General features: G+C 35.0%; 2 protein-coding genes across 3 annotated transcripts; one reads left to right on the forward strand and one right to left on the reverse strand.

The window, feature by feature from the left end:
* Nucleotides 1-1,434: 1,434 nt before the first annotated feature.
* On the reverse strand, nt 1,435-11,172 carry ppt1 (palmitoyl-protein thioesterase 1 (ceroid-lipofuscinosis, neuronal 1, infantile)). The gene is made up of 10 exons (XM_030146988.1): nt 11,105-11,172; nt 10,589-10,711; nt 9,089-9,198; nt 7,412-7,539; nt 6,007-6,077; nt 5,578-5,680; nt 5,400-5,490; nt 4,421-4,519; nt 4,256-4,327; nt 1,435-1,868 (listed from the first exon to the last, which is right to left on the reverse strand). Exons 2-10 carry the CDS (start codon nt 10,701-10,703, stop codon nt 1,746-1,748), a joined length of 912 nt encoding a protein of 303 aa, XP_030002848.1. The 5' UTR covers nt 10,704-10,711; nt 11,105-11,172; the 3' UTR covers nt 1,435-1,745.
* Nucleotides 11,173-11,183: 11 nt separating this feature from the next.
* rragcb (Ras-related GTP binding Cb) lies at nt 11,184-18,278 on the forward strand. 2 transcript variants are annotated; one of them, XM_030146987.1, is made up of 8 exons: nt 11,184-11,386; nt 11,505-11,708; nt 12,810-13,013; nt 13,110-13,309; nt 14,826-14,940; nt 15,034-15,176; nt 15,276-15,424; nt 17,036-18,278. In XM_030146987.1, exons 2-8 carry the CDS (start codon nt 11,529-11,531, stop codon nt 17,191-17,193), a joined length of 1,149 nt encoding a protein of 382 aa, XP_030002847.1. In that variant the 5' UTR covers nt 11,184-11,386; nt 11,505-11,528; the 3' UTR covers nt 17,194-18,278. The 2 variants fall into 2 exon arrangements, with proteins under 2 accessions (XP_030002847.1, XP_030002845.1); XM_030146985.1 differs by having other exon boundaries at nt 11,184-11,708.
* The last annotated feature ends 531 nt before the right edge of the window (nt 18,279-18,809 follow it).

Below are 18,809 nucleotides of genomic sequence, written 5' to 3' on the forward strand. Positions count from 1 at the left end.
GTGAGTGGCTCAAGACAGTGAAGCAGAAAAGACTCAAGGATGTCATCGGCAACTGTGAAGCATCTGCTGTAATCATCTGTATAGATTATCAAGTAGTCTTAAATATAAGCCCGACTATCAGAAGCTCTTAGCCACGTCTGCACTCTATGAACGTCAGCTTTTGTAGCTGTGGAGCTCTTCACTCGATTTTCTTTTATACTGTCTCTTTACTTTACCTCTTTTTTTTTTTTTTTTTTTTTTTTTTTTGGGTCCAAAATCAGAAATCTGCTCATTAGTACTGGAGACATTAAAAAGTCATTAAAAATGTTGCAATAAAAATGTATTTTGGTTTGCTTTTTGGTTTTGGTTTGAAGTATATGTCCTAAAGATCAAGCACAATACTATTAATACTGCTGTTACTGAGTATTAAAATAACTGATAATTGAAAGAGTTCGAGTAGATTTTAAGGAGAAACAGGAAAAATTCTTTAATTCCAGCTTGTTAAATCTGAATATTTTCCGGTTTCTTTTCTCCATTGAACAGCGTATTTTTGACTGTAACAAAATACTTGACATCTGAGGCTTTTTATTGACAAAATGAATTGATTAACAGTTAAATAATTGTTAGTTTCAGGCATAGATGAAATATCAGGCTGTGTTGATTTCATTAACCACATCAGTGAAAATGTGAACTGAAATATTCATCAATTTGTTGTTGATTGATCATTTATCCTGGCAAAAATTCTCAAGGATTTATGTTTCCAGCTTCTTAATTTCTAATATTTTCTGGATTCTTGTCTTCTGTATGACGGTAAACAATGCATTTTGAGTTATCGATCATTCACATCAATTAAGAAATTTTAGAAAACAGATTTTTCATTTTTTGGTAAGTCATTGTTTGGTGGTTGACTGTTTTGTTTTTTTAGGACTGATAGAATAACAGTTAATCTGTAGCAGGAAAATACCAATAGGTGATCAATATCACCTATGGAAAAAACTTTGACTTTATAAGAAATTTGATATTTTCTATCTGAACATCTAAACCAAGTGAATGAATCTGGAACTGAGTATTAAACTGTAAATCTTGGCAATTCCAGGTGCTGTTTTTATTTTATGAGTTATTTTCTGAGTATAGCTAATTCTGTGTATGTGCATTACAGGCCCAAAAGCTAACTGATTAATCAAGAAAATAAACATAATAGAAATAATTGTTAGTTGCAGCTGGAGTGAAATGCCAATGCTGTTATGAGATAGTCTAAACACACACAAAAAGAAAATTACACACTTCATACATTAAAAAAAGGGTATATATTAGTTTGTTCTTCAAAATTCCACCTGTTACAACTAAAATTTTCAAGGGACAAATCATTAATTGTCAATTCTGGTATAAAAGTGGTCATGAAATCCACCTGATGTGTTCTATGTGCTATTAAATCACCAAATAATAGACAGGAAATAACATTAATAAAATCTTTTATTGCTGCAAAACAATTTGACCTTTTTAAGAACAGCTCACATTGATTAAACCCTAACAGTACAGGTATATGCAGTATTAGAAGATGGAATAAACAGCAGTGTTCACTATTCAGACATTAAAATTAAAACAAGAAATAAAAACATGATCAGTGCAAAATGAAGGAAACTGCTTGTGCATCTCTTGTGAAGTGTTGGTTAAGTGGTAAAACCATTGCTCATGCTTTTCTTGACAGAATTACTTCCGTTTGAGTAATTGAACTGGTATCTTGTTGATTCCAGCTCGTCGGAGCTCTAGCGCAGATAAGGCAGAAGGTTAGCGGTGAACCACTCTCTGGTGAACTGGAGGTGGTCTCCGTCCGAAGCCAGAAAAACCAGCTTTCCAGCTTTGTCCATGGCAGCGAGGCCTAAACGATCCTGCACGAGAAGAAAACGATTTACTTTTATAAACATCAGGGTTTGTACAAGGTCACATTTTTTCCACGGTCAAATTCAAGCACTTTTAAGGGTCATTTTCAAATTTTTCCCAACACAGCGTTTTTTTTTTTTTTTAATTTAGTGCGAGACAAACAGGGGTAACAAAAAATAAATAAATAAATAAAATACAAGACAAAACATCTGGCATGCCAAATCATAGACCTCAAGGGATACAAGTTCATAGACACCAGAAAAGACAGAATAGTTCATAGACATTAAGTAAAACAAGGACGGGTGCAAACAGAAGGCTGTTTACAGGTGAGTTTGTGTGCATGTGTGTGTATATATATGATTACACTGGGTTACAAAAAAATGTTTTTTGCAAGTTGTCTAGGTTTTTTCAACTGAATTAGGACCATTTTGCACCGCTAAATCCATAAATGACATCTGTTTTTCTCAATCAGGTCAGGTTTTTTTGCTAATCTGATTTTGAAAAATTTGATCTTCTCACAAAATTGATTACATTTTTGTGACTTTATCAGTTGATTTTTTATATAGTTCTCCCCCAAAATAGGTTTTAAGAGAAAAAAAATCATTTCACCATTGTACCTAACAGGTACAATGGTGTATTCACCGCAGATGTAGCAGAATACGTCAGGCTTATTTTTGCAAGATCTTCTAGTCGAAGCCATTTCATTCACCTGTAATATTAAAAAAACCATTAATCATAAATTGGCAAAAGTAAAATCTTCAGAACTCGTTTATTGCAAGAAATATGAAAGAATTTTGTATCATATGATGTGAAAATGCCCATAAATGTAAGCAAAAATGTTAAAAAGCCAATATGTAGCACAGTTCAGAAAGTTGACCTGATTGAGCAAAATTAATGTGATTTTTGGATTCAGCACACCAAAATTATCCTAAATCAGCTCCAAAAATTTAAACAATAAATTTGTTGTTGACCAGTGTTATTTATGATTATTTAGTGCATGTTGGGCACATTCAGGCAGAGACAGAAGAGGGAATGAAAACAAAATTGACAGTCTAATAAGTAAAAGGGTCACAACAAAAACAACAAATCAGTAAAGGGTTTTAAATAATAGTATAGAAAGAAGATTAAGGGGACAGGAAAAAAAACAGCAAAATACCAAATACAACTAGAAAAGCCCTCGGAGAGTGCAGACCACCGCCAAGGCAGACCCCTCCCTATCACCACCAAAATTTAATCATTTGTTCCTTGTGCCAGTATCGACACTTCCTGAAATTTTCATAAAAATCCATCCATAACTTTTTGAGTTATCTTGCTAACAGACAGACAGATAAACAAACCCCGATGAAAACATTACCTCCACCGTTTCACTTGGTGGAGGTAATAATAGTGACACCCTTTTTTCCCCCTTCCCCTTTTTCCCTTTTGCTCTCTCCCCTTCTTTCCAGCACAGCATCTTATCATTGGAATAAATATATACGTATTATTATTTTTTTTCTCTTTTTATCACCATGTACATTGTATCATGCTATAAAAAGCTAAAATTATGTTTGATAATAGCAAAAAGTTCAGAAATTAAAGGAGAACACAAAGTTTCACCGAAAAGAAGGAAAGCCACTTGGCATTCTTCAGGCACCAAAACAACAAAAATGTACCTGGAGATGACCTGAGAACACCTGCTAATTTTCTTTTTTTGCATAAAGTTTTATTTTTCAAAATGTATCACCTCTCTGTAAGTAGCTTTGGTTTGCCATCTACCCTGGTGGAGTTAATATTAAAAATAAAAAAATCACATCACAAAGTTATAATTGCAAGCACTTTCAAGCACTTAAATTAATATTCAAGCACTTTTCAGACCTTGAAAACAATGTTGAAATTCAAGCATTTTCATGGATTTCAAGCACCTGTAGGAACTTTGCCCCTATAGGTTTGTCCTGGAGGCACTAGGCATGATGGGTAATCAGTTCATCTGCCTGTCAATGATTCTGGACCAGGGTCAGTCTGGACTCAGATCACATGACCTTATCTATTGAAATACAGTCCAATCTTTATGCTCGATAAAAAATGAGAATTAAAGAACTCGTTGCATCTGAAATATATTAGTCTCTGTTTTGATCCATTTGCTTTTTTGACCTGGTTGTGTGTATCCTCAGCATCCTATATAAAACACACACATTTCAACATTCTTGCTGTGATGTTAAAGGGTTTCATCGGACACCTGCTGACCATCTGCTTCATCACTTACTGTAAATTTACTTAAGGTCATCATCAGTTCTTAATCCTAATTCGTTGTTGTTATCTCATTAACAAGTGCCTGCGGATTTACGTTATATTTTTATCCAAGTCTCCTCCACCTGCAGATGAACTAAAAGGTGTGATGTTTTGTTGTGATCATTACCTCTTTGTAGAGAACACTCTCCTGTAGAGTCTCGGTCTCTTTGGCCTGGCCCGTCTTCAAGAAGCCGAACCACTACATGAACCATCAGCAGTTTGTTAAACCACATGATAAACACGTATACAGTTCAGGTCCATGTATATCTTTTGCACCACCTCGTTACGTTACCTCACTATCAACAGGATCCACCACGGTGTCCTTCAGGAACTTCACCATGACGAATTTCTCCAACAACTGAAGATTCTTCTTATAAGTCTCATTTACGACCTTTAAACAAGGATATAATACAAAACAAAATGAGAAACATGGGGATATTTTATGTGTCCACTTTCAAAAAAATAGTGCCTTGGTTAATATTTCTCTGTCTGTAGGACTTTTTAAAGGCAGTTACAAGTGATATTTTAGGCAAATTACATGTCCATACTGGCAGAAAGAGTATGAAGGATAGTAAGAAAAGTCCCAGAATAACTAGACAAAATTAAAATCATTAATATTTAATTTCATACTTTTAGAAGTAGTTTTGTTAAATAATATCAACTCCACATTAGCCTACATCACAACATACTAACTGGGTGTTACACAATAAATTTTGTTAAAGTGTGATAAATAGAAATCTTTCCAAAAAGCACATTTGTATAAGACTATTAATGATAAAAAAAACTTTATAAAACTAAACTAAAAGATGCATCAATTAACATTGTTTTAAAGTGTTCATTAATTTCTATTTATCTTGTACTTATGTTATGATTTCAGTTTAGTTTTTTAAGTATATAAGGAACACATTTGGCAGAATCGACAAGTTCTAGGTGAGTATTTATTTAGTTGTGCATTAGTTTTTTTTTGTAATATGACGTATTAGGAGGGAAGCTCTAATTTAAAGAAGCTGAAAAATCTAGGATGAAAGACAGACTACAAAACTACTGATTATTAAAAGGACCATGCTATGCTAATTGTTTACGTTATCTATCTATCTATCTATCTATCTATCTATCTATCTATCTATCTATCTATCTATCTATCTATCTATCTATCTATAACCCTGCTGTCAAAGTCAAGCTACATTTAGGCCTTGAATTTAGATTATTTTTATTTCAAATATTGCACTTCTTAAAGAATTCAGGCTGCAGGTCTGGTTGCACGTACTGACCCTCTCCTGATTGATGTCGGCCAGAAACAGGCTGTATTTCTTGTACAAGTCGTCGTTCAGGGGGTCATGCCAGTACTGGGCCTGGACCAGGCTGAAAACACACACACAGCATCATAAATACATCAGCGTCAGACTGTGGAACACGTACATCCAGAGTCAAAGAGCTGAGTCGACTTACTGTTTCTGGACCAGAGCAGAGTAGGCTCCGCTGTTCAGAGCTTTACGGATCATGTCGCAGAGTTCAGAGCTTTCTCCAGGACAACGGGGGAGTCCGTAAACTCCTGCAGATCAACAAAAACACAGTGAAGGAATATGTTAAATCTGACTCAATGTAGTCATTATTTAGAAAAAATATATCATCATTTTCAGATACAAAGATATTATTTTATAGAAAGTATCTCATTTCAGTTTGAAATACTAAGAAACTATTTTGGATAAAATTATCCCATTTTTAATGTTTATTTTTTAGGAAGTATCTCCTTATTTTGACATTCTAGAACATACAGGAATGTATTGTTACACAACTGGGCTTCAATCTTCCTTCTTGCTTTCTACAATTATTCTCCATTAAATCAAAGTGGTTTGGGGGCGGGCTAAATGTCATTACCTTGGTGTTGGCCACCCACTGAAATCAGGGTTTTCATTGGTGGAGTTGGACAGCGCTGAGCCACAGCCCTCCTGTGAAGAACAACCAGGAAGAAGTATAGTGAGCTTCCTCATACTTGTCTCGACGTAGAAAACAAGCTCTAACAGAGGCTGCAGTCGAAAAAGGAAACTCATCCTATCATCATCCACCTATTTGTATTTTTCAAAGAGTGTGGTTGGAAAAATAACTAGTCTTCACATGACTGCAGGTTTTTAGAAGTTAAATTAAAGACTTTTTTTAAGACCATTAAGGGCAAGCCTGATATATCTAAGACTAGGATGTAACAGGGCACATGTTTAATGAATATATTTCTCCAGCTATTGCATACAGGGGTTGGACAAAATAATGGAAACACCTTAAAACATCAACAAAATATAATTTAATATGGTGTAGGTCCGCCTTTTGCGGCAATTACAGCCTCAATTCTCCAAAGTATTGATTCATACAACTTGTGAATTGTTTCCAAAGGAATTTTAAGCCATTCTTCAGTTAGAATACCCTCCAACTCTTTTAGAGACGATGGTGGTGGAAATCGACGTCTTACTTGAATCTCTAAAACTGACCATAAATGCTCAATAATGTTGAGGTCTGGGGACTGTGCCGGCCATACGAGATGCTCAACTTCATTAGAATATTCCTCATGCCATTCTTTAACACTTCTAGCTGTATGGATTGGGGCATTATCATCTTGAGGTGAAGGTGTTTCCATTATTTTGTCCAACCCCTGTATATTACAATGAAGAAATAGGTTGCATTTTGATTTACTGTTGCACATAAGAGGTAAATCATGGTTTTACGATTTAAGTCTTGATTTAAAGGCAAAACCTGATTAATTCAATACATTTTGCCACTTTGTTAGATTATATTAGATTAGATTATATTACATTACATTACATTACATTAGACTTTACTGGTCCCTTGGACAGAACCCTCTGGGACATTAAGGTTCCAGTGGCAGCACAGCACCCAATGTACAGATATAAATACAATTAGAAGATAAAGAGAAAAAAAACAACAAAATGACTGTCAAAACAGTAGTAAGAATAAGCAATTGTACATTAGAAATACTAGTAGTGATAAATAATAAAAGCAGTAAATAATAATAAATGAATAAATTAATCAAAAATAGAGAAACAGTAATAATAAAAGTAAAGTATTCATAGTAAGAGTGGCTGTAACAATGATATATAAATAAGTAAAATGAAGTAAATTATTCAGACTTTTTTAAAAGGACAGAATCCTATTTTTGGTATTTGAAACTATTTCTTTCACTGAGCAGAAGAATCAAACAAGAAACCAACACAAACATAGGACTTGTTCAGTTTCAATCACATTTACAGGACAAAACCATTCAGCAGTTACATACAGGAATTGCGCCCCCTGTGAGAAGCCCATAGCATTGTATCCTCCCTTCAACTTAGGGTCCTGAGCCAGCTGAGCGCACACCATGGACACCTGGTCATTCACATCCATGAAAAACCCATTTTCTGTGTCCTGCAGAAGGACAGACATGAAAGCATGACAGGCATTAAAAGAAGAAAACGACCACCGTCCACGAGGAGAAGGGATGTGAGATAAAAGTCATGGTGGGCTGATGGATCAAAGCGGGAAGAGAGGGGGTCATGCTGGCTGGCTATGAATATTAACACAGAAACATTATATAGTGAACTTGTAAAGCACCTATTTTTCTGATGTAACTTGTGCAACTAGCACTGCAAATGTGACAGAATAGGAATCCTTACATGTCATGTGGATGTATCAATTAAACCTGCTGTGTGGCTGCTTGACTACAACATGTGAAATTTTGACTAAATATGTGGCCTTTTCAGATGCATTGTGTGTTGATGCATGATGTAAAAAATACAGAATTTACTTCTATATTACATATCATAAACATATGAAAGAAAACAGTCAAATGCAGTATGACATGGTCCTCTTTTCTTCAGCGTCTTGGCAGATATATGTAGTATTTGTACTTTAAAATATTCAAAAAGTGATTTAAAATTATCATTGCAGTGTTAAGAATAAAGAGAATAAAGAGTGTTTGTGCGGATATGGACTGAAGTTATTCACATCTAGAGGCCAGTATGTCACTTTGAAAGTATGTGACCACTAGAGGGAGTAGTGAGTCACTCTACTGCTCTCTCGTGGTATTGAAAACTAATTTCAAGGCTGAGAGGAGAATGAAAATCGGTAAGAAACAACTTTAAGAGTTGAAGAAATTGAAAAAAAATGCTGGAAAAAAGGGCAAGCAGCAGCACTGTTTTCACCACAAGAATGAAGTTTGATGATGAAATTATTGTATTATTTCTACACAGATGAGTTTGATTATGAGGCCTATGAAGGTATAAAGTTATTATGTGATGTCATTATTATTATTATGTTATTATCTTTGCTAAGTTGTTTGTTGGTTGACAGTTCAGACTAAACCATGACAGTTGTGATCTTGTTTAGACAGTTCCAAAGAGATCTTTACCGCAGCTATGGATAATATAAAACATATGGTAAAGTATGTTTATTGTGACTGTTTTCTGTCTGAAAACAGAACTGATAGAACTATGATGTAAACCACAGTACATGAAGATTACATGACACACAGCTGTCTAAATAATGGTTTGAAGGTGAAAACTTAGTAATGCCACAATACAGATGAATGTAAACAACAACAGTTTCATCCTTCTAGTGCAGGGGTGTCCAATCTTGATCCTCAAGGGCCAGTTTCCTCATGTTTTAGATGTGTCCCTCTTCCAACACACCTGACGGTTGTTATCAGGCTTCTGCAGAGCTTGTTGACAGGCTTATCATATGAATCTGGTGTGTTGGAAGAGGGATACATCTAAAACATGCAGGATTCCGGCCCTTGAGGACCAGGATTGGACACCCCTGTTCTAGTGAGTGATAGATTATCAACATGTAGTGTTAACTCTGTCGGTACGTGACTTCCCCTTTTGTTGGATTATTTTTTAACATCAGTGGCAAAGATACACATAAAACCTCTTTAAATATGTTAAATTTAAAAACTCTTAACAAAGTGAACTCATACCTGTATGACGTTCTTCCCAATCATCAGTGAGAGCACATAAATACCAGAAATCTCCTCCTCTATCATCTTCTTTATTGCCCCCATGCTCAGAGGATTACAGCAGTTGTCACCTGAAGGACACATTAAGATTCACATTTATGTTTACACAGTTTAGCTAAATTCAACTCAGTTCATTGACAACTGTTTAATATGTTGGTATGCATGTATTGTGTGAGATACTGTAGTTTGTTTTTGTAAGACAATAGTGGAATTTAAACTTTGTGGTAAAGTATGGAGAAGATCCTTTCCTCAAACCTCAACCCCAATTAGAAGATTTGAAATGAAACATTTGTATGACTAAAGAGTAAGAACATGAGCATTGTTATTCTAAGAAATAATTCTCATACTTTTCCTGACAGTGGAGTGAGAGATGATCAGAGGTATTTGGAAACTACACAAGACAATAAACATTAACAAACAGACTTCACTTAGCTAAAACAAATAGCTTAAAACATAACAATCCTTCATCACCTATGCCATCTCCCTTCTAAACTTTAGGAGAAAACATGTCAGAATTACAGGCATTTTTAGATTTATTACCATAGTTTATGTTTTTGTCCTAATATTGCACTTACATGCCCTGTGTTTTATTTGGACTGAATGTACTCATCCTACTAAGGATAAATAAAGTCATTGATAGAATGATTAAAGCAAAATGGGGAACCTACAATAAGGGAAAATGTTTCACCCAGTGATTGTTACTAGACATGAGTTAATCTCTGCAGCCAAATTCAAAATCCTGCCTTAAACTTTTTCATAAGAGGCTGTTACAACAATACATAAAATGCAGACTGCTCTCACAAGCTTTAAATGGAGCTTTTCATTCCACTAAAAAGGTACCTGAGCATTACTGAAGAGGAAGAGAGGGTTTGGGTTTTTATTTCACTTCCCTTGACAAGATTTTTCCACCAATCACTACCATCTGCTAATGGCAAACTAGCCACATGTCAGGAAATTTCCCACGCTCATCTGTGTTCTACTTCTTTATCTGCTTATTCATCCATCTATGTTTAAAAAGTGTACACTGTGAAATAAAAGTGTAGTAATACAGTGTGCACAACTCTACATCTATCAAAGAAGTAGAAGAAATTACTGTTTTCAGCACAACAGTATGAGATCTACATATAGTAAAGTCTGTACTCAGCTTGAAAATAGTGTTTAAAGAGGCTGCACCCTTAAATTAAGGATTAGATCTCATCAAATGAACAACAAAGATAAAGTTATATTAAATGTATTGGAAGCAGGTCCATCTGGTTGTAGATTGTTTTACTTAATTTACATAATAATTTTGATATTGATGATTTGTAAAGTATATTTTATAAAATGTAATAATAAATAAAAACTGTGATTTGCTTTATTCAACTGACAAATGTGCAAAGTAAATAGCTTCAGTGTTTCAATAACAAACTTAACATAGATATAAAATATAGTATATCTAAATATCTGAATACAAACACATACCCATCCCATGCCAAATCACCAGTGGAGTGGTCCCATTGTTAGAGTCATGAACTGGGCTGCCAGCACCCAGCAGCACTGGAGCAGCCACCAGAAACCACAGGAAGACCGGTGTCATACTGGACCCTGAAGAATCACAAACAACAATAAGGTCATGAAAGAGAAACTACAGAGCAAAGCTCTCCTCTTGCCTGCAGTACTTTCAGTTCAGTATAACCTGCATAGAAAATAAAACACGGCACCGTTTGGAAAAACAGATAAACTGGGTGATATTAGCCTGCTTGTACATGTTAGAATGATGGAGAAGCTGAGAAATTAGCTAAAACAAGCTAAGTAATACACTAGGATAGGGATTATATAAACTAATGCATTACTAAACACATTTTTACATTTCGTACACACAACTAAAGCTATGGCGGTTTAAAATCAACTCAAGACTTTCATCAAGAACGTATTTTCCATTAATTAATTCTAAAAGGCACTTAAAAGGGATTAGAAATACCCAAAAACATTACTCACCGTGCAGGTTTACGTCTTCCTGCTTCTGTTGTTGAACAGCCCGTCACATGATTATGTTTGGTTAAAACAGCCAATCAGATTCAAGGGGCGGGGTCAGTAAGCAGGGGGGCGGAAATGTCCAACTAACTTGTGATTAGCCTTTTTTTGTGATTCTGTTTCTGTCTTGGAGCCTGAAATAACAACATTTGTGCCGTTGTTATGTGCTGTTAACATCTAGGTAGATTTTATTTGAGACTTCATGCGGATACATCGCGATTTGATGAGACAGTTCAAAGAAATACAGTGAGTCAGCCGCTCCGAGTTAGCTTGCCATGCTAGCTCGACAACATTCCTGCTCGGATTGTTTATTTTACATGTAACTAAAGCTTCTAAGTTAATTAATACATCAGTGGTTTAACAGGAAACAGGCAAGGCAAAGGACAGGATGTCTATCCAGTTTGAGGAGCCTACATTGACGGGGAGTTACGGTGTTGTGGGGTCCTTTCCCAAAAGTTTTGGTTATGGGGTGGGGGAGCCAGATATGGAGGAGAGCTCCACATCAGCTGACAAACCCAGAATACTGCTGATGGGACTGAGAAGGAGCGGCAAGTCCTCCATCCAGAAGGTAAATCTAGGCTTTTGACAAGTATTTTACACCTTGTTTATACTAGAAGTGCCGATACATCAATGTAAAATTACTACATTACCAAAAAAAAAAAAGTGCATGAAGAACAATTACTTGAAGTAAATGGGGTTGATCCCTCCTCTGTCCTCCAATAAATCTAATCAGATGATTCATGTGAGAGAAAAGAAGTAGTTATTATACTCAAATCTGTTTTCTTTCTCTTTAATTTTTAGTTAAAACTCATATAGCATTTTTTTGTTACCAGTATTGCAATTTCAGTCTGTTTACTTGCCAAACAAAGAAAAGATACAGGCTGCTTGTCTATTTTTCCACACCAAACATACAAACTTAACCTAATGTAGAACATAAAAATACAAAGACTGTGTCATCAAATCCAAAGTTTCACCAGACACCAACGAGACCTTTTAAAGTCTGGTTTTTTGCAATTATATAATTACACAGAGTGACACTGTGATTATGATTCAGTTTAGAAGTAAAATACCAGTTTGGTCCCTCAAATAGTGAAGCATCAGTTTCAAGAGACACAGAAGCTGTTGTGCATTGAAGTGCACAATTTCTTTCTGAAATCCAGTGGAGGATAATCATAAACTTGGATAGAATGGAAATACTCAAGTAAAGTACCTCAAAACTTAAGTACTATGCTTGACCAGCCTTATCCAAACTGACTGTCTAATGTCAGACATTTCAGTAAACAGGACTAAATTAAAATCAATCTTATCTGGTAGATTATAGCATTTGGTTCTTGTTTTGTACTGATACATTAGACGGACAGAGTAAGCACTTAAATCAGTTACCATTTATGATGATTGATTCAAGCATTCATATCTTCAAGACTGATAGTTTTGGCTGAACTCCTTTTAATATTTCTTTGGATAGTGTTTGATTGTATTTGTAACTGTATATGAAACACCACAAAGTACATTTACTGAATAATGGCAAACACAAACTCCTGTTCCATTTATGTAGCACAACATTTGAAAATTCCAGGTCACATTTTGTTGTAACACGGTTTTATCACATTTGACCGTTGTATTTTTGAGATAAATTGTACGAACTTATCACTTGTGAACCTCTGCATAGGTTGTGTTTCATAAGATGTCGCCCAACGAGACTCTGTTCCTTGAAAGCACCAACAAAATCTACAAGGACGACATCTCCAGCAGCTCCTTTGTCAACTTCCAGATCTGGGACTTTCCTGGCCAAGTGGACTTCTTTGACCCAACCTTTGACAGTGAGATGATTTTCAAGGGAACTGGTGCCTTGATCTTTGTTATTGACGCTCAGGTAGGGTGATTACATCAGTGAGAGTTAAAGTTTGCAATGGAGATTTCATGTGTACGATTGAACTAGTCAATCATGTATGTGCTTCTTGTTTGTCAGGATGATTACGTCGAAGCCCTAGGGCGATTACACCTCACTGTGTCTCGAGCCTACAGAGTGAACCCAGACATCAACTTTGAGGTTTTCATCCACAAAGTCGATGGTCTGTCAGATGATCACAAGATAGAAACACAAAGAGACATTCACCAGAGAGCTAATGATGACTTGGCAGATGCCAGTTTGGAGAAAGTTCATCTAAGGTGAGAGTCTAAATCATCAGACTCTAAACATTTTAGATTTCACTTTCTACAAGTTACTCAGGGTTTCCAAACAGGACTTAGCAGCAGATTACTACAAGAGACTGGATTTATTTTACACTTGGGCTTGATTGCACCAACAAAACTGAATTTAATAGTTAATTAAAACAGACATGTGAACAACTATATTGTAATAAACAATAGAGGTTGACAGATAATGGCTTTTTAAAGGTTGATAAAGTTAAAAAAATAAATGAATTTAAAACACTGAACAAATCAAATCCTGATTAATCAATCTGTTAATTAGTAAACGTTGAACTGAATGTGAAACTCACCATGGTAGGTGGGGTTTTATGTTTTTACCCTCAACATCAATAATTTAAATTTAGAGGTCTAATATTAGCACTTGGTCCATCAGAGCCAAGGTCCACTTACAGATAGTTTGTTAAAAAAAAAAAAAAAAAAAAACCTGTTGGTGAAGATTTATTGTTCTCTAACAGTGACAACCCAAAGCCTAAGTAAAAAAGCAAAGCAAATATGTATATATATCTTAAATGTTTTAAAACGTCCCAAACTACAATTCATTAAGACATGATTTGATTTGAGATTAAACACAGCCATTTTGAACAATTACAGATAACTTCCGTTTAAATGAAATTAACCTGCAGAATTCAGCATCTGTTTCTCTGTTGCAGAGAACCCAATGCTTTAGTTCTTCAGCTTTATTATTGCCCTAGAGACTCTGGTGACTTTTCAGTACACAGTGGAGTCGTGTCCCCATTCACCCTCCGGAAACATCCAGGGATGTAGAATCTCTGCAACACTGGTGCATTTCTTTCACTGCCATGTTTGATAAATGGTCCAGTCTTTTTCTTCAGCTCCAGAACAGTTTCCTTGCTGAACTACATTCTTCAGCATGACAGTAGAACTCATTTGGGTTGAGTCTGTCCCTTAGCGGTCTTCGTGGAACTTGTTCTATGCATCCTAAAAAACACACTTTAAAAGTTAGACCTCTGCAAGTACAAGTTAGAGGTGAAAACTGGTTCACATGTTAAAATAGTGTAAAATTCAGTTTAATCTAGATTTAGAATAAAAGCTAAAATTACCTCTAAATTGAATCTTTATAATTTCATTTTTCCAGTAAGTGAAAAATAATTTAAAATTAAACCATGATTTAATTGGATTTAAAAATGATTCCTTGCAGGCACAACCCAGCTGACAAAATTTGAAACTCTTCATTTTATACACATTGAATTAATTAAAAGGAAATGGCTGTGGCTTGGCTATAGAGAAGATGATTCCATGTGATAACTGAGACTTTCTGAACAGAAAATGCTTTGTCAAAAGCTAGAGCCATAAACAGTATCTTTTTCCTTCAATATTAAAGCATCAGAAGCCCGCAGTAAACATGACACACAGTGAGGACTTGATTTACATCATGACTCATATGCGGTTTTACTGGCTGTGAATGAAATCTGTTTATCTGAAACCAAAACTCTCCTCTTGTTCTTCTCTTCAGCTTCTATCTGACCAGTATTTATGACCACTCCATATTCGAGGCCTTCAGTAAAGTCGTCCAGAAGCTCATTCCTCAACTGCCAACTTTGGAGAACCTTTTAAACATATTTATATCTGTATGTAGAGTTATTTATTCCTTATGATGTTTTAACATAAAGCTTAGTTTGTCCTGTTTCTCTCTTCTTAATGCCATCCTTTATGTTTCACAGCATTCTGGGATTGAGAAAGCCTTCCTGTTTGATGTTGTTAGTAAGATTTACATCGCCACAGACAGCTCTCCTGTGGACATGCAGTCCTATGAACTGTGCTGTGATATGATAGATGTTGTCATTGATGTTTCCTGCATTTATGGGTGAGAAGAATTATCTTTTATTTGTCTTAAGTTTTGGCAGCGATTTCATCTGTTTTCCACCGAGGTTAAAGGCTGTTCTTTGTCTTCTCCCTTTGGCAGACTAATGGAGGATGGCAGCGGTTGTGCCTATGACAAAGAGTCTTTGGCTATCATCAAACTCAACAACACTACAGTGCTGTATTTGAAAGAAGTCACAAAGTTCCTCGCTCTCGTCTGCATTCTCAGAGAAGAAAGCTTTGAGAGAAAAGGTGTGTGTCTTTATTTTATCAAGAGTTTGAGATGCCCTAAATGTCATTCTAAAGCTTTCAATCCTTTCAATAGCGGTCGAACTCACAGTTACTTGCATCTGCACTCAGTTTTGTAATGATTTACAGAACTGTGCAAAAGTATTTGTTATTTTAGCTGTGTCATAATGGCCATATATGCACATTTCTCAGTCTCTACCCAAGTACAGCTGAATACAGAAAATATGTAAACAGCAATAAAAATAATTTTTTTGAAATATAAAAAATAAATAAATTATGCACTTAATAGGTTTTGTACTGTTGTATTCAGACAGTATGAAATTTACTGCACTAATCTGATGTTTTATACCAGGTATTATTCAATACGTCGAATGTTTTATGGTTTGGTTATGGTATGATTTTAGTTATGGCAACAGGGGTCACATAATTGCTGACTCTAGCCTGTAGAATCCACTTATGATATATTCCTGTGTTTTTATCAATGTATTAACATATTTCTTGTATTTTTCAGTCTCCTTTTCTGTTTGAGGAAAAGAGGCTGAAAAATATCAATATTTGCTCATTTCAACCCTGTAAAAACGATAATGCTAAAGGTGCCGTAAGACTTTTTTTATAGTACTGTAATTATCTGAAATAGTGTCTGGTTGAGGTTTAAATGCTGGAGTGTCTGTTACCAGCAATTAAACAATAGTAGGTGAAGCACAGATATTTTTAAAATCTGAACCATTGAATTTTAACCAATAAAGACAATCTAGTAGGTGGTAGTAGGTGCTTTGTCTGTTCCATTCCTTTCCAGGTAATGTCTTTGACAAAGTATGATATTATTTGTAAAAGTAAAATTACTTCTGTAAAAATGAAAGCAAACAAATTAGTTAGATAATCTTAGTTAGATAACTTATTAGTTTCATTCTGAATTTCATTTCATAGTTTTGTCGATTCTTATTTATTTCTACGTGCACTGCTTACGATATATTTAGGGTTTTTTTTGTTTGTTTGTTTGTTTTTGACTTATTTCCTTCTTTTAATTAATTTTGTTTACTTATGATTGTATATCATTATTAGACACAGCAAATACTTTTTTTATTTCAAGTCTTTGGGGAGGCCCACGATAAACCACTTTGGTTTTTGGCTTCCCCGGCATGTCTTTTACTGTTATTATTATTGTGTTTTTATTGTCTTGTATACATGCGAATGAACAATAAACAAAAAAAATAAACAAAACAAATCAAAAAGTAACTTATGGAAAATTTACTTTCGATAAAAGTTACATGGTTAATTTTTTGGGTATTTTTCTTCTATATTAAAATATTTATAAGTCATAGATGGCACATACTCTCAGCTTTGAGATCAAGTTACCATTTAACGTTAACTGAGACACAGTGGGGAAAAAATAAAAGTGACATTGTGATTATTACAAAGTCTAAATGTTTCTGATTTCTGATCATTTTGAAATGTGTATTTTTTTTTCTTGAACAAGTATAAAACAAAAAACACAAACAGTGACTTGCATTTAGTATGTTTCATAATACACATGCTGATCTTGTGACTGTTATAATTATTTGATTAATTAAGCTTTAATGTGAAACTAATACAATGATATTCATTTCCTTCCAGGGTTGATAGAGTACAATTTTCATTGTTTCCGCAAAGCCATCCATGAAGTGTTCGAAGTGGGAACCTCAACACAATTTTCCGTCCAGAGGGGAGCAGGCTCGTCCAGCAACAGCCTGACCGGTCGTAAATACGCCACACTGAACGGAAGTACTGTTTGAAGTGTGACGTCGCCATGGTTGACTTTGATTCTTTGGTCAAGTGCAATGAGGATACAAGATGAGGAGACATAATATCAAAACGTGGCTTCCTCCTGATGTTGCCACACTTTGAATGAATGTGAATCACTTTGAGAAGCTGAGATTCAGCTGAATGAACTGAACTGATCTCATCTGACTGAGCCACGGTTTAAAGGAGATGAAAAGTAAAACTGTTGTATGTTAAACCTCTGGACATACTTCATTTACAAAGATTCCCAGTTTTATTTTAAAGATGAGAAAAAGTATGTCTTTTACAAGGAGTTACAAGTGTTACAGGTGATGTATGCCAAAAAAATACTGCACTCATATTCCTTCTTTCTGCACACTTATCAGTATGAGAATGTGTCAAAACTCTAGTCAGCTGTGTTTACGTACTTGGCCAGTTATTTCTTTATGTATTATCCAGTATAAGAACACTTGTAAAAGATACATGTGGTACAGTTTATAAGTACTCTCCGTCAAAATAATCAGTGTAAATGCTTCATTGACTTATTCAGAGGCTGGACTCTAAGCACATTTCCTTGAGGTACACATCCTTCGAAAGTATAAACTTCTTTCATGTTACGGCTCACTTTATCTTGAAATATTGAGTGCTTTAAGTGGTTTTAATCTCCAGAATGAAAAAATAATCCTGCCAAGAACAGTGCTTCTTCAGCTGTGCTCAGTGTGTTTTTTCTTAATAATGACTCATGTAACCAGCAACCAGTGCTCTGCTCAGGATCTCCGCAAACCACAACTGTGCCAGTTACACCATTAGGGCCTTGGCTGATGAACGGACGGCGACAGCATGTTGGTCTTAACGGAGTACAATGAATGATGATGCCTTTCGTTGGGTCAACACGCCCCACCTGCTGACAGCTTTTTCTTTTTTTTTTTTTCTTTCCATAGCTTGATGAACATTTTGGCCAAATGTAATATGCTAAAGTCATGTCTGTTGCAGTTGTTTGGGTTTTTAGTGCAAAATGAGTGGACCTGAATAATATATCACTGGCCATTGCAAAATATTTTTATTACACACAAGTCCTTAATAAAACATATTTATCATATCTTGCCGAGTCAAGCTGAATCAGTTCAAAAATCAATAAAATAACTTTTTTCATATGTTGAAAGTAACTGATGAATTGTAACTCTCACCCCAATACACAATACAGGTTTCAGATAGTTTCACTTTAGTATTATCATTATTTCTTCTTCTATACTTGTCCTCCATTACAATTAAGAGGGAAGCATTGTATTTGTTGCTGTACTGTATTTATTTGACAGTTATTTTTTGATATAAAAACATGAAAGCATATATGATATTTTCCACTAATGTACTAAGTAGAATACACACTAAAGTTTGTAAAAGCATCTAAACATTGTGTAATTACATTGAAATGTTGATATGTTTGATAAAAACATGACTAATTTTGTGTTTAATGATAAGACTTTGAAATTAGACATTTTGTAAAGTGTATTTTTGATACCTGACATTTACTTCTGTGCTTGAAATTTTAATATTATCCTGGTGTTTCTGCATTTAGCTTTTTAGGCTAACGCTAGGGTTTTTTTTTTTTTTTTTTTTTTTTTTTTTTTTA

The sequence above is a fragment of the Sphaeramia orbicularis genome, chromosome 11 (assembly GCF_902148855.1).
Source record: "Sphaeramia orbicularis chromosome 11, fSphaOr1.1, whole genome shotgun sequence".
NCBI classification, from domain to species: Eukaryota; Metazoa; Chordata; class Actinopteri; order Kurtiformes; family Apogonidae; genus Sphaeramia; species Sphaeramia orbicularis.